The following is a 23,394-nucleotide window of genomic DNA, read 5'->3' as shown; positions in this document are numbered from 1 at the left end:
GAGGAAAATATAGTTGACTGTCTAGCCTAGAAAACAGAAATAAAGCAGGATAATGACTTATCACTTTCTGCCAGTCCAGTGATTCTTTCATTGCTGACACATTCCTTAACTAAAATGAAGCTTATAGGCATGGACATTACCAGACAGAACACAGAGAGAACAAATTGACTTTGATGGGAGATGAAAGAATGTTACAATACATTACTGTAATCCATGTGGGATTAATACAATTGCATTGTTCTTTATATTGTACAATTGCTCTGGAAATATTTCTAATAAAGAAAAACAGGCCATGCAGTTTCTAAATACAGTAAGTAAATAAATAAGAAAATAAATAAATAAATATCTACTACACTTTCTTTGCTTAGGTCCTGGAATATAAATTTCTTGATCAAGATTTGAAAGCGTACATAAACCACGAGGGTTGCCCAGAAAGTAATGCACCACATTTTTTTCTTCAACAATTATTTATTGAACACAATGAAATTTACACACAAGAAAGAATGATGTTTCTTTTACACTCTCTATTTTTCCATGAAATCTCCATCCCGTTCTATGGCCTTCCTCCAGCGAGACACAAGGGCATGTATGCCCTGTCAGTACCACTCCTTGTTCTGATCAAGCAGCCATTTCTGCACTGTGCGAATCACTGAACCATCTTCTAATGGCCTCACCCTCTGTGCCCAGCGACTAACCGTGTTTCTGTTAACTGCAGATTATCCATAAACTGTACACAAATGTTTGTGAATGTTCCCAACAGTTTCTTTCTCCACAAAAATTCAATGACGACACACTGCTTGTAATGTACATCACTTACAGACGCCATTTCAAAACACTGCTGCAGCCACGCTATCTGTCTGAAGAAACACAAAATTTACACATGCACTCCTGACAATTCAAATAATGTACAAAGTTTTGCATCCATACCATTACTGTAGGCTGAGGGGGAAAATGTGGTGCATTACTTTCTGGGCGACCCTTGTATATTGATTATCCAGAAAACACTGAAAGTATACACTGAACCAGAGAATAAAAAAGAGAAAATTGCTGGCATGCTGAATTTTAAACTTGGTTGAAAGAAAACAACTTTAGTCTGATCAACTGATTACACAGGACAAAATACAAAGTGGGAAAGAGAATAAAACTAAGTGAAAGGCATAAAATTAAGGTAAAATGCAATTTAAAAAAGGAAAAACATGTTTTTATATTCTTCCCCTGCCTATGCCTAACTAATTAAAATTATAGTCAAAACGAAAGTTGTATCTTTCTCCAACTGACACTATCTTTTTAATCATCTTAGTATTCAAAGATGTTAGTTTGTTCATTAGAGCCTTACAATTCAAAATTGTTTTATTTCATTTCTTAAAATGTTTCTTCCTAAATATGAATTTGGATTTTCTCAATTGTTTTCTAACATGCTTTCCTTTCCTCCCTCCCTTATATTTTTTCCTGATTTACTCTGGGTATATCATATATTATGATGGCTTCTTATTTTTTTTATTATTGTGGCTTCTTATTTTTCTCTAAAATTTGATTCCTGTTGATGGATTTCTCAAGATTGTTTATCTTTAGTCATGTTTACCTGTAAATTTACTGTTATTATCTACTTGTACTTTGATGAGAAAATGTTACAGGTAGGAAAAGTCATAGAAATTGTAACTTTGAAGGTTTAAAAAAGGTTATGCTAAAACTAGGTTTTGAAAAAGGATTCACAAAAACATTTTTTAAAGAAATGTTAATGCAAAACTTCATAAAGATCTTATTTGATAGTTTCAGGATTTCTATCAGCTATTTCATTGGACAGTCTGGAAAAGCTTCAAGTATTCTAAGTCTTGAAAAGTAACCAAGTATCAAGGTTTGGAAGGGATTAAGAGCATCTTTGGTCTGGTTTTACATTGTTGGCTATGTCTGTAAGGGATCTGATTTATATGATTGCTATTGGACTTTTGCCAGAAAGAAATAATACAAACCAATAAAACAATATCCAAAACACCATCAACCAAAACTAGGTAAGCGCGCCCCTTACTCCCTCAACACAATCCAATACTAATATTCATTGAGATTATAATAATATAACCTCAAATGCAAACTAATAATGCAAGAAGCATTGTTAACATAATGTCTGAACTCCTTCTTATTAAATACTGCCACATTCAACATTATATTTGTTTGCAAAACATGGCTAAAACCATCCCTCCCAGACTCCATCATCACAGCAAGAAACTAACACCAAAATCTCACTCATGTATGTATCCTCATGTGAGGGTGCACCAGTAGAAGGTAAGATGAGCAGCTGTTCACTGGCATTAGCCATTGCTGTTTACAAAGACTGAGCCAAATAATGTTTTGAAGAGGTTAGCTTTCCTGATGAATCATGAGGAAAGCAGGAACCGGAGGAGTCCCTGCAGACGTGGTGAGCTCTTTCATCCTCGCACTGGAGTGGACCCTGACCTCCTACCGAGAGCGGCCGAGCACAGAAACCACGCAAATACTCCAGCACAGTGACTGTGGTGCACCATGTTGCTGTAAAGCAAACAATTAGGGGTCTGTAGAGTGGGTCTGTTAGGTCAGGCCAGGGTCTGGGTCTTTACAGTATTGGGTAGAACTGAGTTAGTTATTGTTATGCCGGGCTTCACCTTACAAGCCCCCAATTAAGCCAAAAGTGGAAATTCAAACACACAGTTTGTAAAGTAAACAAAGTAGGTTTATCAAAAGGATAATACAGTCCAAAATGCACTTTTAATCAGCCAAAGTGCTCTCCCATATACCACAAGCCTTGAATGCTGTGACAAGCATAAAACAAGAGCAAAGCAGATAAAAGGCAGCTGTGATGATGTCACAGCCACCCCCCTTCAAGAGTTCTCATGCTGAAACTTAAATGAATTGTTCTACAAGGTCCTCGAAAATCCTGAAGCAGTTCACAAAAGTCTTTGTAAATTCTGAAGCAACACCACAAGTCTCTCTCTGTCATAAAACGGATAAACTCTCACGCCAAGAGGCAACAACGCTGGCAATTTATCAGCAGCCCCATTAACCTAACTGCCCCAGCCACAGGTGTTCTCCCTTATTTCCTATAATTATCTCATATTCCTGGGAAAGATGATAGTGGGACAAAAATATCAAATCCAGTCTAAACATCTGGTTGACTACATGACAAATTTGTACTCACACACAATATAAGACTATAATCCTATCTAGCTCCCCAGAATTGTCACCACTATAACCATGGGCCACAAGTTCTCTTCCTTATGGAAAATTTCTGCACTGGTACATAAAATGACTTGAACATTAGTAAAGAAGCTAGGGTTTCCTGCCTAAGCAGGAGGCTGGACTAGAATACCTCCACGGTCCCTTCCAACTCAGTTATTCTATTCTATTCTATTCTGTTCTATTCTATTCTAACTCTGTTCTGTTCTAATTCTGTTTGCGTCTTTAAAGAGCTAATAAATCACAACAGTCTGGCCCCTTCAAAACGAATTTATCTCACGAAGACGGCACACACCCCCAACTACCGCTTTTGCAGAGAGAGAGAAAAATTTTTTTTACTGGACGGAAGTCAAACGCAAAACAGCCTGAACACACAGAGAAAAAAACACCCGCCTGACGAAAGACAAACCAGCCGCCCAAAAACCAGACGCGGGAGATCCCTTCTTACACCTCACGAAGCTCCGCCTCTCGCGTTGGAGGCGCGGCCTTTTTCTCCTCCCGCGCGGCGCTGTGGCCGTCCTGTCCAATCATGAGTAAGCAGCAACTTTGCCTCTTCGAAACGAGAGCGGGGTTTTGGTTTCCTCCTTCGGTCGGTTTACTGGGGCGCTGTACTTTCGCCTGGTTCTTCTCCCTGGCTTAAACCGAGATTAACCAGAAAACACAGTAATTTTCGCCCGAGAAAAGATAAGTGTGTTTTCCCAGCGCGGGAGGCGAAAGAAGCGCATGCGCTCGTTTTGGCGGGCCAGGGTTGTGCCGTTCGAGGGGTGAAGGGAAAAAAGGAACAACCCCGAGAAATGGCTGCTGGATTCGGGTCGTTGCTGCGCGAGTGCCCGCTCCTCTTGCCCCAGAACCGGGAAAAGAGCGTCTATGAGGGCTTCGTCACCGCCCAGGTACCGAAACACTCGGGGCGAGCAAGGAGGGGTGGCGGCGGTGGAAGTTGGAGTATCTCAGTTCCGGTTTATCGGTGGGGGGGGGGTTTCTGTTTGTTTTCCAAAAAATGTGGTGTAGCGCAGTGTTTCCTAACCGTGGCAACTTGAAGATATTTGGACTTCAACTCCCAGAATTCCCCAGCCAGCGAATGCAAAGGATATAAATGACCAGCTGTCTGCAAGGATATAAATCCTTCCATTCCCCACTATCCTGTCAGAGCTAAAGAAGCTTCTTGGATGAGAAGCAAAACGTTTTGCAAGAAAAAAAAACAAAATTCAATTGCCTCCTGAAAAAGCACTTTTGGGACAACCAAAAGTAAGCAACCTGAAAGTGTTGGGCTTTTTGAAGCACTGGAAAACTCAGGATTCCCAGCCTAAAGTTAGCCTTGCAGTTCTGTCCTACACATTAGGGATACTGCTATCACTTTATTTTCTTTATTTTAAGAAGGCCTATTTGTTCAGAATCATGGGATATACAGATAGTTCTCAACTTACTACTTAAATTGAGCCCAAAATCTCTGTTGCTAAATGAGACATTTGTAAGTGAGTTTTGCCCCATTTTATGATTGCTTCCCACAGTTGTTAAGTGAACCATTGCAGTTGTTAACTTAGTAACATGGTTGTTAAGTGAATCTGGCATCCATATTAACTCTTGTCAGAAGGTCACAAAAAGTGATCACATGACTCTCTGGGACATTGTAGCTGTCATAAATATGAATCATTTGCCAAGTATCTGAATTTTGATAACTGACTGGGAATGCGGCAACGGTCATAAGTGTGAAAAATGGTCATAAGTCACTTTTCAGGGTTGTTGTAACTTTGAAGAGTCACTAAAACTTGTAAAATGTTTTATAAGTCAAGGACTACCTGAATCCTACAGGAGTGTCCTGTTATTTGAATTTAAAGTGGTTGAAAAGGTTGAAAAACAAAAGCCCTAGTGCAGTGATGGCAAACTTTTCCCCCCTCTGGTGCCAAAAGAGTGTGTGGATGCGTGAGTGCCCACACCCATAATTCAATGCCTGGGGAGGGCAAAAACAGCTCCTCTCCCACCCCCCTGGCAAGCCCTCTGGAGGGTGGAAATGGCCTGTTTCTCAACTTCTGGTGGGCCCAGTAGGCTTGTGTTTCGCCTTCCCCAGGTTCCAAAGTCTTCCCTCGATCTGGGGGAGAGTAAAAACACCCTTCCCCATCCCCCTGGAGGCTCTCTGGAAGCCAAAAACACCATCCCAGAGCCGCTGTGAGCCAAAAAAATCAGCTGGCATGCACGCACACACATGCATGTTGGAGCTGAGCTTAGGGCAACCGGTTTGCATGCCAGCAGATATAGCTCTGCGTGCCGCCTATGGCACCTGTGCCATAGGTTCGCCATCACTGCCCTAGGGAAATAACTGCTAGGAGCAATAGTATCAAGAGAAAAATAACTTCCTATCATTGGAAGAATGTCCTATCATAGGAGAAAAAAGTATCATTTAAGCATACATTGCTTTTATTGTATTTTTTTCTACTTTTAAAACGAATTTGCATCACTCATTTACTAAACAACTCGTCTATTTCTAGTTTAGAAAATAAAGTACACTTGGAAAAATACCCTTGTTTGCAAAAAATAATTGGGGAAAGGGGAATAAATTTTCTCCCCTCTCCATTTAATATTTTTAAAGTCACAGCCCATTTATAATTTATGTCTACAATACATTTTTTTTTTCTGGCAGGATTTTATACATTATCCGTATTTGTTTTTTAAAAAGTATGATATGCCATATTAAAATTATTTGACCTTTGCAATTCACAATTACATCTATTTTTTATTTTAAAAGAGGCTATTTAAATATAATAGAAGTGAGAGTTACAATATACTATTAAATTAAAGGCTATAGGATACATTAATTATGCTGCTGAGTGTTTCTGATTACAATATGACAAGTTTCTTCTAGTGTTTTATAGAAATGTTGAAAAAAATTAATGTCTAATCACTAACCTTGGCATTAATAGTTTTTCAAATTAGAGCTTTATGAACTATGTACTGGAAAACTAACATTTTAGTTTTAGTGATTTTATGAGAGTGCACAAAGTTGAAATGGCAGGATTTTATACATTATCTGTATTTGTTGTCAAGTTCTATAACCTGTAATATTAGCACATGACAGTTTAAATAGATTAAAATGTTATTGAACACATAATGTAATTCTAAGTTGTCGACTATATTTTCTGAGATATGAACTGGTCTTTTCTTTCATATTCATACTCTATATAAATGATACAGTGAAAATTCGACTAGCCATATAAAAGAGGTATATGGATGTTTGTGCTTTATAAATGTGTAGCATTTGTAACAACTAGGAAAACAGAAGACAACATTATAATCATAATTACATATTAGCCATATGCAAGAAACAAATTTACAGTGATCCCCCGGGTATTGCGATCCCGATCATTGCAAAATGGCTATATGGCGATTTTGCAACCCGGAAGTAAAAACACCACCTGCGCATGCGCGCCCTTTTTTCTATGGGCACGCATGCGTAGATGGCGCCGGGCAGATCAGCTGCTGGGCGGCTTCCCTAGGTCTTCCCCCTCTTGCTGGTGGGAGGGCGAGCGGCGGGCATCAGCGAGGAGTTTCCCCACCGCCCACGCAAACTCCTCGCTGCCGCTCGCCCGCCCTTCGCCCGCCCACGCCGTTCATTCTCGCCGCTTCCCAGCTGAGTCCTGAAGCGAATTGGCTTCAGGACTCAGCTGGGAAGCGGCGTGAGCGAGCAGTGCGAGCGAACGGCTTGTCCGCCGCCTGCCTGCCCGCCCGCCCTTCGCCCGCCCACGCCGTTCATTCTCGCCGCTTCCCAGCTGAGTCCTGAAGCGAATTGGCTTCAGGACTCAGCTGGGAAGCGGCACGAGCGAGCGGCGTGAGCGAACGGCTTGTCCGCCGCCTGCCTGCAGGCGCGCCCCGCCCGCCCTTCGCCCGCCCACGCCGTTCATTCTCGCCGCTTCCCAGCTGAGTCCTGAAGCGAATTGGCTTCAGGACTCAGCTGGGAAGCAGCACGAGCGAGCGGCGCGAGCGAACGGCTTGTCCACCGCCTGCCTGCCCGCGCGCCCCGCCCTTCGCCCCGCCCACGCCGTTCATTCTCGCCGCTTCCCAGCTGAGTCCTGAAGCGAATTGGCTTCAGGACTCAGCTGGGAAGCGGCGCGAGCGAGCGGCGCGAGCGGTGCGAGCGAACGGCTTGTCCGCCGCCTGCCTGCCCGCCCGCCCTTCGCCCGCCCACGCCGTTCATTCTCGCCGCTTCCCAGCTGAGTCCTGAAGCGAATTGGCTTCAGGACTCAGCAGGGAAGCGGCGCGAGCGAACGGCTTGTCCGCCGCCTGCCTGCCCTTCGCCCGCCCACGCCGTTCATTCTCGCCGCTTCCCAGCTGAGTCCTGAAGCGAATTGGCTTCAGTACTCAGCTGGGAAGCGGCACGAGCGAGCGGCGTGAGCGAACGGCTTGTCCGCCGCCTGCCTGCAGGCGCGCCCGCCCGCCCTTCGCCCGCCCACGCCGTTCATTCTCACCGCTTCCCAGCTGAGTCCTGAAGCGAATTGGCTTCAGGACTCAGCTGGGAAGCAGCGCGAGCGAACGGCGCGAGCGAACGGCTTGTCCGCCGCCTGCCTGCCCGCGCGCCCGCCCTTCGCCCGCCCACGCCGTTCATTCTCGCCGCTTCCCAGCTGAGTCCTGAAGCGAATTGGCTTCAGGACTCAGCTGGGAAGCGGCGCGAGCGAGCGGCGCGAGCGAACGGCTTGTCCGCCGCCTGCCTGCCCGCCCGCCCTTCGCCCGCCCACGCCGTTCATTCTCGCCGCTTCCCAGCTGAGTCCTGAAGCGAATTGGCTTCAGGACTCAGCTGGGAAGCGGCGCGAGCGAACGGCTTGTCCGCCGCCTGCCTGCCCGCGCGCCCGCCCGCCCACGCTGTTCATTCTCGCCGCTTCCCAGCTGAGTCCTGAAGCCAATTCGCTTCAGGACTCAGCTGGGAAGCGGCGCGAGCGAGCGGCTTGTCCGCCACCTGCCTGCCCGCGCGCCCGCCCTTCGCCCGCCCACGCCGTTCATTCTCGCCGCTTCCCAGCTGAGTCCTGAAGCGAATTGGCTTCAGGACTCAGCTGGGAAGCGGCGCAAGCGAGCGGCGCGAGCGAACGGCTTGTCCGCCGCCTGCCTGCCCGCCCGCCCTTCGCCCGCCCACACCGTTCATTCTCGCCGCTTCCCAGCTGAGTCCTGAAGCGAATTGGCTTTCGGACTCAGCTGGGAAGCGGCGCGAGCGAGCGGCGTGAGCGAACGGCTTGTCCGCCGCCTGCCTGCCCGCGTGCCCGCCCGCCCTTCGCCCGCCCACGCCGTTCATTCTCGCCGCTTCCCAGCTGAGTCCTGAATCGAATTGGCTTCAGGACTCAGCTGGGAAGCGGTGCGAGCGGCGCGAGCGAACGGCTTGTCCGCCGCCTGCCCGCCCGTCCGCCCTTCGCCCGCCCACGCCGTTCATTCTCGCCGCTTCCCAGCTGAGTCCTGAAGAGAATTGGCTTCAGGACTCAGCTGGGAAGCGGCGCGAGCGAACGGCTTGTCCGCCGCCTGCCTGCCCGCGCGCCCGCCCGCCCTTCGCCCGCCCACGCCGTTCATTCTCGCCGCTTCCCAGCTGAGTCCTGAAGCGAATTGGCTTCAGGACTCAGCTGTGAAGCGGCGTGAGCGAACGGCGTGGGCAGGCGAGCGGCAGCGAGGAGTTTGCGTGGGCGGTGGGGAAACCCCAGCGCCGCTTCCCAGCTGAGTCCCCTTCCCAGGAACCCCAATCTTCGGCCCCTCGCTAGCGCTGCGGAAGTAAAAACACCATCTGCGCATGCGCAGATGGTGTTTTTACTTCCGCAGCGCTACTTCGCGAAAAACCGATCATTGCGGGGGGTCCTGGAACGGAACCCTCGCAATGATCGGGGGATCACTGTATAGGAGAAAGAAGAATAGAATAAAGTTTAATCTCCAGCTAATCACATATAAGCAATCTGTACCTTTTCTGGTTATAAGTCACTTTTTTCAGTGTCGTAACTTCAAATTGTCTCTAAAAGAGTGATTGTAAATTGAAGATTACCTGTAGTTTTAAAGAGAAGCTGGGATTATCATGGACGGCCACTGTCCTACCACTGCCCCTTGCCTCCCCCACTGCCATTATAGGCCAGAAAGGGAGAAAGTCCTGGATATAGCCCATGGGCTGTAAAATGCCCAGATCTGGAATAGACCATTCTTTCTTATTCTCTCAGGACCCCATTCCCACTATTCAAAATTATGGAAAGTTTCCAAAATAACTTTTCTTTTTATAGGTTATATTCATCAGTATTGACTGTTTTTGGATTTGCTCCTAATTTCTTTTTTCCCCCTTTCAATCATGTCTTTCTTTTATCAAATCATATGTAGAAGACCTATGCAAAGTCTGACTATTGGTCCATTTGTTTCTTGTTCTTGACCAAATAATATTTATTGTTTTATATTGACAATTTAGTGCCATAGTGTTAGTTTTATTATTGTATATACTGTATAATATACTGTGTAGGTTTTAAATAAATGAATTTAAATGCAAATTAAAGTAAAAATGTAAAAAATTAATATTAGAACATATCTTTAAAAGTCCCTGATATACTCAAGCATGTAGGCTTTGCTAAATACATGTATCTGAAAAGATTATGCCTAATATTGATTTTGTATTTCCAGGGGAGAGACTTCCACATAAGGATATTGTTACCAACGGATGGTCAGTTGAAAAATGCTAGGTGAGGAGCATAATTGCTTTACATGCTGTTTTCATTTCACAATCATTTCATTTTCCTACAAGGAATGATCATTAATTTGACTTGAAGATATTTCCAATATGTCAGAAATTTTACTGACTTAATTGTTACTAGTTGATCTTTATACTAGTTAACTCAAATGTAATTAGTCAAGTCATCATTTAAGAACACTTAATACAATTTATGAAGGAAAAAAAAGAAATATTTTCTAATTCCGGGGGCTAGAACTATAGAAACATAACTATAAAGGTTCGCCTGGTGCACCAGTTGTGGCCCTATTTGGACCGGGAGTCACTGCTCACAGTCACTCTTGCCCTCATCACCTTGAGGCTCGACTACTGTAACGCTCTCTACATGGGGCTACCTTTGAAAAGTGTTCAGAAACTTCTGATCGTGCAGAATACACAAATATGCCCATGTTACACCAACACTCCGCAGCCTGCATTGGTTGCCGATCAGTTTCCGGTCACAATTCAAAGTGTTGGTTATGACCTATAAAGCCCTTCATGGCACCGGACCAGATTATCTCAGGGACCGCCTTCTGCTGCACGAATCCCAGCGACCAGTTAGGTCCCACAGAGTGGGTCTTCTCCGGGTCTCGTCAACTAAACAATGCTGCTTGGTGGGACCCAGGGGAAGAGCCTTCTCTGTGGTGGCCCCGGCCCTCTGGAACCAACTCCCTCCAGAAATTAGAATTGCCCCCACCCTCCTTGCCTTTCGTAAGCTACTTAAAACCCACCTCTGCCGCCAGGCATGGGGGAATTGAGATACTCTTTCTCCCTAGGCCTTTACTATTTTATGCATGGTATGTCTGTATGTATGTTTGGTTTTTATATTAATGGGTTTTTAATCGTTTTTAGTATTGGATTATTATTGTACACTGTCTTATTATTGCTGTTAGCCGCCCCGAGTCTCCGGAGAGGGGCGGCATACAAATCCAATAAATAAATAAATAAAATAAATAAATATAAAGTTGAATTTGGTCTTAGAATCAAGCTGAAGTTAAACTCAGGTAATAACTGACTGTTAGAAAACTAAAATATTTTCACTGCTCTCAAGAAGCAATATCTTCCTTTCCCAACTTGACAGTAAGATACGTAATACAATGTTCTGCTTTATAGCGCATGTTATTTGTATGATGTATCTATTACATCAAGATGCACTTGTTTTTCAGATAATCTCTAAATTCTGCATTAATGTATGGATATTCCTACCAACTCAAGCCCCATGTTACTGCATCATTACTCTTCCCAGATTGACTTGTAAGATAACTTGTACGTCTCACTTCTCAAACAAGCCATGCTGTTTGAATCATACTTTACACTGTGCAAGATGTTTAAGAATCAGCCCAAATTTGGCTTTCTAGGACTTTTAAGATTTAAAGTTTTATAAATACAGTAGTACCTCTAGATACGAGCTGCTCCACATGTGAGTATTCCAAGTTACGAGCCGAGACGCGAGCAAAATTTCTGTTCGACACCCGAGCTCAAATTTGGGATACAAGCCGAGCTTCCATAGGTAGCGCAAGAATTCCTTGCTTCCAGTTATCTCGGTGCGAAAAACAAAGTCTAAAGGCATTCGTTCGAGATGCGAGTTGATCGGCATACGAGCTCGGGTCTGGAACGAATTAGACTTGTATGTCGAGGTACCACTGTATGCACAAAATCCAGCATTTAAAATTTGATTATGTTCTAACAAAACACAGCATCCTTATTTAAGGAAAAGAAAGGGGAACAAGTGGGGAAGATAAGGCATGAGGAAGCACCTGAAGATGTTTCAAAGGGAGAGTGTCTTCTTAATTCTGACATTGTTATCACCATTTGTTCATTGATATTTCATATTCTGGGTGAAATGGAGGAAAGGTTGGGAAAAGCAGGCTTTAGGGTGCTATTTTGTTCTGGGAGGTTGGATGGAGGAAGAAAAAGTGCCTGGCCCTTTTAAATTTAGGTCTCTATCTTTTTCATTGGTCTCAATCCGTTTTTTCTATACATGGAGCAAACTTTGGCCTTCTTTTTTTCCCATCTGTACAAGTGATTTCTTTGTATTTTCACAGACTTATATACTTGTGTCTGTTCCAACTTGTGATTTGATGCCAACTTCCTTTGGAAAAGAATTTGGTTACTGAGTAAAATTTAAGGTCCCTGAGAAATATCAATGAAGTAAGGAATGCTACATAAAATAGATCTGGGGGCCATTTACCTCTACAAAATTGTATCAAAGTAAAGCCAAAAGTCAATTTTTGACATACCGTATTTTTCAGAATATAAAATGCATTAGCATGTAAGATGCACCTTAATTTTGGGTGAGCAAAACAAGAAAAAACCCAATTCTGATAACAAGCAGCACAGATCTCCCCATTTTAAAAGAATTTGGTTGTACACAAGCTCCTATTGTTTGAAAATAAATTGGCATGTTGTGAAGAGCAAAAACTATAATAGCACATCTGCGTTATCTGTTAGTAGAGTAAAGATTTATTAAGTGGTAATGGTGCAACTTTTCTTAATAGCTGTTCTGTACAAAGTAAGCAGGGAAAGAGAAAAAATCATTGAAATGCCAGTTGTGAAGGAAGAAGATTTTCCTAAATTGCACTCAGGGATTTTTATTTGGATGCCTATTTCATTTTGCAGTCAGCTGGCACTAAAAAAAATTAAACAAAATGAAAAATAAATGTTTGTTTTTTAACAGGAAATGCAATCTTGTTCCTTAAATTCCTTGACTCACTTGGTTGAGTTGGGTGGCTCTAGGAGTCAAATAAAAAAGGAAGGGAAGGAATGAAGGGAGGGAGGAAGAAGGGAAGAAGGAAGGAAATGGGGAAGGACAGAAGGAAGGAAATGGGAAGGGGAGGGAGGAAGGAAGGAAAGCTCTCTAAATCGAAAAGCATGAGAAAGATTTAAATCCTGTGTGAAATGATATTAATCTTTTGTATTCACAGGCAAAAAGTGTTTAGGAATATACACAAGTTTTAATTAACTTTATTGATTAAATTATTCACTGCCCAGAGCACCTCTCTGAGGGAGTTTAAAATGTGAAATATAAATAAATAAATAAATAAAATAAAATAAAATAAAATAATGTACTGTGAACATAGCGCTTATCTGCAGCAATTCTTATACCAGGAATTTCAATTGAACAAATAGGAGGATCAGAGCTTCATAAGTTTCATAAGTGTCTTTCGTAAGAGCCCTTGGTTGAAATATGCTGCTTTTTAACCGTATTTATTCTTGCAAAGTTTAATGTGTAAAAATGAAATTGCATCTTAGAAAATGCAACAAAATAGTTGGGTTTTTAAAAACCTAAAAAGTTTGCATTACTTTTACAGATTTATAGTGCTTCAAATCCAAGCCAAAAAAGTGCTTTGGAGTAGGCATTGGCCCCATACTGAACCTGTCGCAGGAAAATAATCCTTTGAGATAAGAAGTCACTGAGAGCTTGTCCATGCCCACTATACTGAAGCTCCCTAGTATCACCATTGCAAGGTTTCCTTGAAATTGCACAATTACCATGCCCATGATCTCTCTGAAGTACCTTTTCAGCTTTAGAGCCATCGCACTGCAGAGCCGTACCAATTTCCAAAGCATACATTTATTAAATATAACATATATAGGTAGTTCTCAATTTATAACCTGTTGTTAAAGTCACGATGGCCTCAAAAAGGGAGCTTTATGGCTTAAAAAATTAATTTAATTTAATTTATTAAACTTTTAAGCTGCCCGACTCCTTGTGGACTGTGACTTAAATGTCACAGACTTCCCCTCACCCCCATCACAGAAGCATACATGATGGGATACCTTAAAAATTGCATGATTCAACAATTCAGAAACATGAAAAATTGGGTCTGATCATGTAGGTGCTTGAATTATGACCAAACCTCTGGTCCCACCTGTGGTCGTAAATCGTGGGCTTGCTTTAAGCTTTATAGAAGTTTTTCAAATACTGTATGATAACACTTTGTAGAGATGTGTTGCTCCATAATAGGAAATTTCTAGATGATGTTAACAAATAAGATGCAAAGTACTAAAAATAATTATGAGCTACTGTATTTTATCTCTTTCCAATGTACAATATATGTATATATGATATGTTAGGTTTAATTGATCATGGAAACATTTTATTTCTATAGGATTCAATGTAGCTGGCATCTGAAAAAGTTGCTTCATGGATATCATCTGATTTTAAAGCAGGTACCTACCCATTCAGACTTTTTAAAAAAAAAAATGTTAGGCTCTATGTTTATTTGAAAATCATGACTGCTGTATTGATTTTTATTGAAATGTTTCATAGTGCATGGATTATGGGTTTTATCAAAAGTACAACAAATTATGCCCTTAATTCTAAAGACAAAGAGAATCCAACAGTGAAGGTTTCTTTGAAGGAGGAAAGCTTCAAATATTGCAATGTGCTCTACATGGGGATACCCTTGAAAAGTGTTCGGAGGCTACAACTGGTCCAAAATGCAGCCACATGGGCTGTTGTCGGTGTACCTAGGTACACCCACATCACACCAACACTCCGTGAGCTGTACTGGCTTCCAATCAGTCTCCGGACACAATTCAAGGTGTTGGTTATCACCTTTAAAGCCCTACATGGCTTAGGGCCAGATTATGTACGGGACGGCCTTCTGCTGCATACCTCCCAGCAGCCAGTTAGGGCCCACAGAGTTGGTCTTCTCAAGGTCCCTTTGGCTAGACAATGTCAGCTGGCGTGATCACGTCGGAGAGGCTTCTCTGTGGCGGTCCCGGCTCTATGGAATCAACCCCCCCCCCCCCCCCCCGGGAGATCTGCACAATCCCCACCCTCCTGGCTTTCTGAAAGGCCATGAAAACATGGATTTGCCAGCAGACCTGGGGCTGGTGAACAACTCCATCTTGCCCCAGCTGAATGGATATGAATATTTTAATATTAAGGGTTTAAAAATAGTTTTTACTTTTTTTTATATTGTTGTTCACTGCCCAGAGTCCAGAAGGAGTTGGGCGGCTTATAAATAGAAATAAATAAAGTAAATAAGTAATTAGGTTCTGGAGTTATATGTCTATAACAGAAATGGAGAGCAATAAGATCTATTGAATAAGGAAATAAAACATTTTAAAAAAATGCTTGAATGAAGAATTTAAAGCAAGGATTGTGTTTGGGGAAACTCACCTTGAAGCTGCCACCTTAGCATCCAGGATCTGGTTTCCCAAACAAAAGCCAGGAGAGGTTTTCAATCTCCTGTTGTGCAGCTGATCAGGGCAGGAAATGACGACTGCTTCCAAGAGACATGAGGATCAGGCCCAGGTGCTGCAGGGGGGGTCACATCAGGGCAGAAGAGGGGGGGGCATTCAGCATTCCTGTGGTCAGTCATAAGGGCAAATGATCACGGGCACTGTAATTATTGTAACTTTGAAACAGAATCATATGTGCTTTTGGGATATCTGTCATAACTTTATACCTGTTGTAATTGACTGTTGTATCTCTGGAACTACCTGTGTAACCTTCATTGTCTATATTAATAGAACTATTGTCAGGAAATAGCTTTGTACTCTAGTGTAGTGGTCCCCAACATTTTTGGCACCAGGGACAAATTTTCCATGGACCTCTGTGTGTGTGTGTGTGTGTGTGTGTTTTATCAGGATGATTCAAGGACATTACATTTATTGTACATTTTATAAATAAATGAACAGTGCACTTTATTATAGAAACATAGAAGACTGACGGCAGAAAAAGACCTCATGGTCCATCTAGTCTGCCCTTATACTATTTCCTGTATTTTATCTTACAATGGATATATGTTTATCCCAGGCATGTTTAAATTCAGTTACTGTGGATTTACCAACCACGTCTGCTGGAAGTTTGTTCCAAGGATCTACTACTCTTTCAGTAATATAATATTTTCTCATGTTGCCTTTGATCTTTCCCCCAACTAACTTCAGATTGTGTCCCTTTGTTCTTGTGTTCACTTTCCTATTAAAAACACTTCCCTCCTGAACCCTATTTAACCCTTTAACATATTTAAATGTTTCGATCTTGTCCCCCCTTTTCCTTCTGTCCTGCAGACTATACAGATTGAGTTGTAATATATAATGAAATAATTATACTGGAGAGAGAGAGACTCAGCGTGAAAGCATTTTAAACACACACACACACACACACAAACAAACAAACAAGCACATAACACCAAACTGCGAGAAGCAGGCAAGATGTGGGCAAAATGCATGGGGCATCCTTGAATATCAAAACAAAAATAAGAAATGCGAGTTGAAGCATAAAGGAGCTTAGTAGCCTTGGAAAAGGTTCAAAATAGAGAACGATTCCCTTGGCGATGCAGCACTTAAGGGGACAGATAGCTTCTCTCTGGTCCTATTTGCACCTTGAGGGGAAAAAAAAACCCCCACACACTTTGGAGGTCACCCTCCATTGAGACTTTGGGGGAGCCCTTGGTTGCAAGCTGGACTGGCATACATTTCGCTTGCAAATCTGGAGAGCTGCAATGAAGGGAGTGTGAACCTAGTTGGGGTGACAGGAGGGAGAGGGGACGAAAGTGAGGAAGAAGATGTAGGAGAAAGAGGAAACAGGACCAGGAGGAGGAGGAGGAAGAGGTGACAAAAGCAGGAGGAAGAAGGACATGGAACCCAGGAGTGGCAAGCCAGTTGCACAAGGAGCTGGCAGGAAACCTTTGCACTGGCTTTTGCAACACTGTTCTCCTGTCTCAGTCCCAACCCCTGCAGACTCACTCCATATCTGACTGTGGAAGACATGTTTTCAACTCACCTCGAGCTCTGCAGCCTGGTTCCTAACTGGCCATGGACTGGTATTGGTCCATGGACTGGGGACCATATTTTTTTTCAACCTTCTCCACTTTTCCTAATCAGAAAATAAAAAATAATGTGTGTATCCAAAATATAGTGGGATTTTTTGCAGTAGTGGTTGAAATCTACTCAACTGGCAATGTCCATTTTACTGATACATGGTCATAATGAGAACTACCAGTATACCCCAGTGCTAATTTTATGTGAGTCTTCAACCTCACTTTATGAGTGTTAGTTGCCAGGTAATGTTGAAAGAACAGTCCATATCTACCATAATATAAAAAGAAATTGCATAACGGCATTGACAAAAAAATGTTTTTCAGATGTTGGAACATTCTTCAGATCTAGTCAGTTTCATGGTAGAGTTGAAGACTATTTTGGTGAGTTACAATTTTGCAAAAAAAACTACTGATACCACTTTGTTGATTAATATTAATGCTATAGTGAGCATGGGATACATTTCATTAATAATTTTAATGCCTACATTTAAAAGTAAATGCTTGTAGGAAATAGTTATCTGTACAGAATAATGCTATTGTTTGTAAATTTAACTTTTTAAAGTCAAAAGTTATAAATCTATTCCTGCAAAACTAGCTATTATAAAATCATTTTTGTAATGATGAATAGTCAATACGCAAACTAAATAATTATTTTATTGTTAACAATAAATAGTGTTCAGTTTTTCATGGGTAAGATCCATATTGATAAGACAGAACAAGGAGTGCCTGTATTGAATGTCCATTTTTCTTCTTGTGTGCCTATTAAGGGTTAGCTATATGAATCTAGTAGCTTATGTATATATTTACATTCTTGAGCACTACCATGTACACTGCATGATTCTGATATGGGGTATCAGAATCTTGTTATCTTGGGGTAGGATAGATGGCCTGTAAGTTTAATAAATTAATAATAAATAATACATTCTGATTTTATAGTGGTAAGTAGAAATAATAACTTAAGTAAAATTAAGTCTGGTGACAGGTTCCACAATAACTATTTTCATTCATGTCATAAATAAAACACAAATTTTTCATTTGTAGCAAACTTCACTGCTTTGGTGTTCTTTCCCCTTTTAATTCCCTTTTCTGAGTCTGTAAATAATATTTTGTTTAAAATGTTTAGTGTCCAATTATTACTAACTTTTCTCATTAAAGCATAACAGTATTTTGCTGCTTAGAGAATGCCATTCAAGAAAATCCTTTGTAGTAAATACAGCATATAATGTGGTCTAAGTATATCTTTTAGGTAATTCTTCTGACATTTTTATCATAGACTGTTTCATACCTTTCATTATTTTATAGCTTTTCAAAATTATTAATTCTTTTAAAGATTGATTGCTCCCTGATTGTAGCACTCATATAGCCCTTAAAAGAAGACTATAAAGAGCACAAGTAAGGCTCATGTTAACTAGTCCCTTAACTCCCATGAAAAATCCTATCTTTTAATTATTATTTTGTATCTTAATTGTTTTCTAAGGATATGCCCTTCCCTCCCTGTACTATTAAATCCACATCTTTGTACCTTGATTTTATCAAAAAAGATTAAAGCATAAAGGCCAGTTTCATCCCGCGCAAGGCTATTGAATATAAAAAAAATAAGTGTAAATTCTGCATTGCAATGCTGCATACCTTGTGGTTTGTATGAGTACATTACCTAGAGAAAACACTGTATTTATCACAGATAATCCTGTAAAAATTGAACTTTTAGAAACAGAATTGAAATTGGATTTTGTAGTCTTCTCCGTTTTTAGATATCTTGAGCACATGGGTGATGATAGAGGAAAACAATAATAAGAGGAAAATAATTCAAGAAATGTTATGAGATTGTTATCAAATTACTTTTAATTTATTTATTTTATCTTTTATTCTCAAATATAGTCACCAAAATTCCTTCTCAGCTTTATTTTTTTTAACAAAGTGCAATTAAAAAGCTGTACTATACTCAACATCACTGTGCTGATGTAGAGAATTTTCTCTGTATATTCCTATTAAGATTTAATGGATACCTTTCTTTTTAAAGTGTGCTTTTAGCCAGAGTGTTTGACTATTACCATTTTTTAAACTCTGATACATACTTCATATACAGTATATGCATATATGCATGAAATAATACCTGTTTAAAATGTGGAGAGGTTGCTAGCCAAATGTTTAAAAGCAGTTTAATGGATTAAGGTTTTTCTGTCTTAGCAAAGAGACCTTGCTGCTATCTGTCTAAAATTGTCATGACTATAATTGTAACCAATTAATATTTATGAGAAATGAACCCAACTAAATTGGGTTTACTTTCAGGTAGTTGTGTGTTTATGAATTGATGAACAATTACTTGAACCTAACCACTTTGATTATTTTCAACTTTATTTTTGAGTAATGTGAATAGTTGCATTTCTGGTTTTAATTTTAAGATTCATAGATAGATTTGGTAGATGGATGGATGGATAGAAATCAATCAAACAATTTTTTAAACAATTTTAATACAGGAACTGGCTTTGAAAAACACAGAAGAATTGTGTGCCCAACCACCTCCACAATATTATTCTGGTCTCATCGGAGATATAGAAAATTTGGGATGGAATAAGTATTCATGTTTATTATCTTCTGCAAATACCAAAAAGTTAACCTGCTAGTTTTAAAAATATTTATACTGTATATAGTATACTGGATTTTACTCTGATTATTTCAGTATTTACAGTTTTGCTTTTTAAATAGTTATAGTTAATCAATATTTAATAAAGTTTAAAATCTTAATACTATATAAAAGTTGACGTCATTTATACTTATAATAACTCTTCATTTGAATTTGATTATTTAGATCAAAACTTGTGCTTTACTTTAAGATATTAGTATTTTGGGCATCTTGCTCTGTACCTGAACTGATATTTAACAGTCATTCTATTTTTGAAAATCAGGTAGAATATACCATGATGTGATAAACCAGCCTTTATATTTCTACCTATCTCACCTTAGTAACTTTCAGTAGTGACTGCCTGGACTAATATGGTTAATGCAGACTAAAATGCACAAGCAAAAAGAAATATTACATGGATAGGCAGTTGGGAGAAATAACCCTAAGGGGTTACAATTAATCTGCTATTCTCACTCCTAATTACCATTTTGAATATGTACCTCTAGAATAAATTTTTAAAATAATTCTGGCTCTGGACTATTTCACTTATTTGAAAAAACATTTTCTGTGAAATATAAATATTGTATGCTAAAGCTAGTTTTATAACTCCAGGAAAAGCCCACCTTTTTTTCTTGGATCAGTATATAAAAAGCAACTGCAAAAAAAGGATGAAAATTTTGCCAGGAAGTGTAATATGTAGAGAAATAAAGGCTGACAGAAGTATAACTTTATATGCCAAAGGTTCCAGTGATAGAAAACTGAAACTGGTATTCATTTCCACAGCATGACTTCTGACACATAGTATAAATAAAAAACTATGTGACCGAATCAAATAGTTTACTTACATATTAGGAGCAGTAAATTTTTAACAGCAAAAAGGACTGTCATAGATTTCCAATTAATATATTTAGTAAAATTAATACGAATGGATTACTAAAAGAGTTACCCCAAGGACATGGGGTGAGGTATCATCAATATGCGGATGATACCCAGCTTTACATCTCCACCCCATGCCCAGTCAACGAAGCGGTGGAAGTGATGTGCCGGTGCCTGGAGGCTGTTGGGGCCTGGATGGGTGTCAACAAACTCAAGCTCAACCCGGATAAGACGGAGTGGCTGTGGGTTCTGCCTCCCAAGGACAATCCCATCTGTCCGTCCATCACCCTGGGGGGGGAATTATTGACCCCCTCAGAGAGGGTCCGCAACTTGGGCGTCCTCCTCGATCCACAGCTCACATTAGAACAACATCTTTCAGCTGTGGCGAGGGGGGCGTTTGCCCAGGTTCGCCTGGTGCACCAGTTGCGGCCCTATCTGGACCGGGACTCATTGCTCACAGTCACTCATGCCCTCATCACCTCGAGGTTCGACTACTGTAATGCTCTCTACATGGGGCTACCTTTGAAAAGTGTTCGGAAACTTCAGATCGTGCAAAATGCAGCTGCGAGAGCAGTCATGGGCCTACCTAGGTATGCCCATGTTTCACCATCACTCCGCAGTCTGCATTGGTTGCCGATCAATTTCCGGTCAAAATTCAAAGTGTTGGTTATGACCTTTAAAGCCCTTCATGGCATCGGACCAGAATATCTCCGAGACCGCCTCCTGCCGCACGAATCCCAGCGACCGATTAGGTCCCACAGAGTGGGCCTTCTCCGGGTCCCGTCAACTAAACAATGTCGGTTGGCGGGCCCCAGGGGAAGAGCCTTCTCTGTGGCGGCCCCGGCCCTCTGGAACCAACTCCCCCCGGAGATTAGAACTGCCCCTACTCTTCCTGCCTTCCGTAAACTCCTTAAAACCCACCTTTGCCGTCAGGCATGGGGGAACTGAAACATCTCCCCCTGGGCACGTTTAATTTATGCATGGTATGTCTGTGTGTGTGACTGTTAGCATATGGGGTTTTTTAAATATTTAAATATTTTAAATTTGTCTGATTGCTTATGATTTGTTTTTACATGTTGTGAGCCGCCCCGAGTCTTCGGAGAGGGGCGGCATACAAATCTAAGTAATAAATAAATAAATAAACTTGTTTTCTTCTTTGTAGGGTTCTGTTTATTGATCCTGCTTTTAGTACCATCAGGTTAAAAGCTGAAGATTCTTCTGGTCGAGATCATCAAATCACTTTAAAATTAAATTCAAAAGTAAGAGTTTTTAAAATGTTGGGGAAAAATAATAACTTGAAACTACCACACACAAGATTTTTATGGCTATTGATTGACTGAATTATCATATATAATCATTTGTAACTTAAGAATTGCTTTTTTTTTCAATTTAAATCATGTTAATTAAAGGATATGGAGCAGTGATGGCAAATATATAGCAGGCTTGCCACAGGTGGCACACAGAGCCATATCTGAGGACTTGCGAAGCATTGCTCTATGGCAGCTCTACCGTGCATTTGAGACCACATTTGGAATACTGTGTTCAGTTCTGGAGACCTCACCTACAAAAAGATATTGACAAAATTGAACGGGTCCAAAGATGGGCTACAAGAATGGTGGAAGGTCTTAAGCATAAAACCTATCAGGAAAGACTTAATGAACTCAATCTGTATAGTCTGGAGGACAGAAGGAAAAGTGGGGACATGATCGAAACATTTAAATATGTCAAAGGGTTCAATAAAGTTCAGGAGGGAAATGTTTTTAATAGGAAAGTGAACACAAGAACAAGGGGGCACAATCTGAAGTTAGTTGGGGGAAAGATCAAAAGCAATGTGAGAAAACATTATTTCACTGAAAGAGTAGTAGATCCTTGGAACAAACTTCCAGCAGACGTGGTTGGTAAATCCACAGTAACTGAATTTAAACATGCCTGGGATAAACATATATCCATTGTAAGATAAAATACAGGAAATAGTATAAGGGCAGACTAGATGGACCATGTGGTCTTTTTCTGCCATCAGTCTTCTTTGTTTCTATGTTTGTATGTGCACGCTGGTTAGCTAATTTTCCAGACGTTTTCGTTTGTTTGTATGTCCAGACGTTTTCGTTTTGTTTGTATGTGCACGCTGGTTAGCTAATTTTCCAGACGTTTTCGTTCTCCTCAGGCTTCAGGAAAGCCTCCTGAACCCTGGGCATGGCGAAAAATGGCTCAGTTGCCCATTTTTGGTCGTCCCAAGGCTTCATGAGGCTTTTCTGAACCCTGGAAACAGCGAAAAATGTTCCAGTGGGCCTACTTAAAACTTCAATGAGACCTGTGTGCACGCGTGGGGGGGGGCAGTGCGTGGAGATATTCACATGGGGGAGGCAGCGCATGGGGGTTGCTCTTGAACAGGGGAGGGTATTGCATTATGGATGTGGGCACGCACACGCTATCCTACACGGACACATCCTTTTGCCAACTGAGTCAAAAAAGGTTCACCATCACTGATACAGAGGTTTCTAATATAAAGGAGCTAATGGTACCAAGAGGATTTAGTTTTAGGAATTAATCATCCCATCTAGGCAATGTTCTAGATTGATATGAGAATTTGGCTTCTCTATTTCTATTCAGTTGGATTTCAGATACTTATCTGAGACTCAATTATTTTACTTAGAGAGCAAGTTATGAAGTATTGTAGTAAGAGTTGAAAAGGTATGGGACATCAGAGGATGTATTGCAGGGAGAGTTGTTAGGATGTGACAATGGGGAGATGGATGTTGAAAATTACGGAAAAGAGATTGAAGAGGAGTTGCAAGAGTCTGGACATCTCAGGAAATGGTTTCCAGCCAAGAGACTGCTGAATAATGATGGAGGTGACAGTGAGTTCTTGGCAGTTCCCCACAAAAGTAACTGGGGGGAAACAGTGAGAAAACAATGTAATGATTGCCATTGTTGATCACACAGCTGTAGATTGCGAGATTGGCAGCAAATAAATTTAATAATAATATTAGACTGCAATGCACTTCTGCAAGGAAGCTAAAGAAATAATAGACCACCTGGTTAGAAGATTGTACAAATTGACTGCAAACAACGACATAACAAAGTAGCAAGAAAAGTTCATTAGAAGATTTGCAAGAGATACCATTTGCCTACAAGCAAGAATTGGTGGACCATGCAATAAAATGACAATCATCATGAAAACTTTCAGTTTCCTATCATTCACTATAAAT

At 41.1% G+C, this 23,394-nt stretch overlaps 1 protein-coding gene across 2 annotated transcripts in view; it reads left to right on the top strand.

Annotated features, from left to right (window-relative positions):
- The first annotated feature begins 3,698 nt into the window (after positions 1-3,698).
- The window catches only part of FANCL (FA complementation group L), a 60,815-nt gene continuing 41,119 nt past the window's right edge, over positions 3,699-23,394 (top strand). Inside the window, exons 1-6 of one of the 2 annotated variants that reach the window (XM_070734783.1) lie at positions 3,699-4,097; positions 9,826-9,884; positions 14,023-14,083; positions 17,011-17,067; positions 19,164-19,261; positions 21,348-21,444. In XM_070734783.1, the coding sequence (XP_070590884.1) occupies positions 4,002-4,097; positions 9,826-9,884; positions 14,023-14,083; positions 17,011-17,067; positions 19,164-19,261; positions 21,348-21,444 (468 nt within the window). In that variant the 5' untranslated portion in view covers positions 3,699-4,001. The remainder of the gene's footprint in view (positions 4,098-9,825; positions 9,885-14,022; positions 14,084-17,010; positions 17,068-19,163; positions 19,262-21,347; positions 21,445-23,394) is intronic. The other variant, XM_070734784.1, reaches the window with a different exon arrangement.

Source organism: Erythrolamprus reginae, chromosome 1 (assembly GCF_031021105.1).
Source record: "Erythrolamprus reginae isolate rEryReg1 chromosome 1, rEryReg1.hap1, whole genome shotgun sequence".
Taxonomy (NCBI): Eukaryota; Metazoa; Chordata; class Lepidosauria; order Squamata; family Dipsadidae; genus Erythrolamprus; species Erythrolamprus reginae.
Note: the sequence above shows the minus strand (reverse complement) of the source record. Positions and strands in the feature narration are given on the sequence as shown.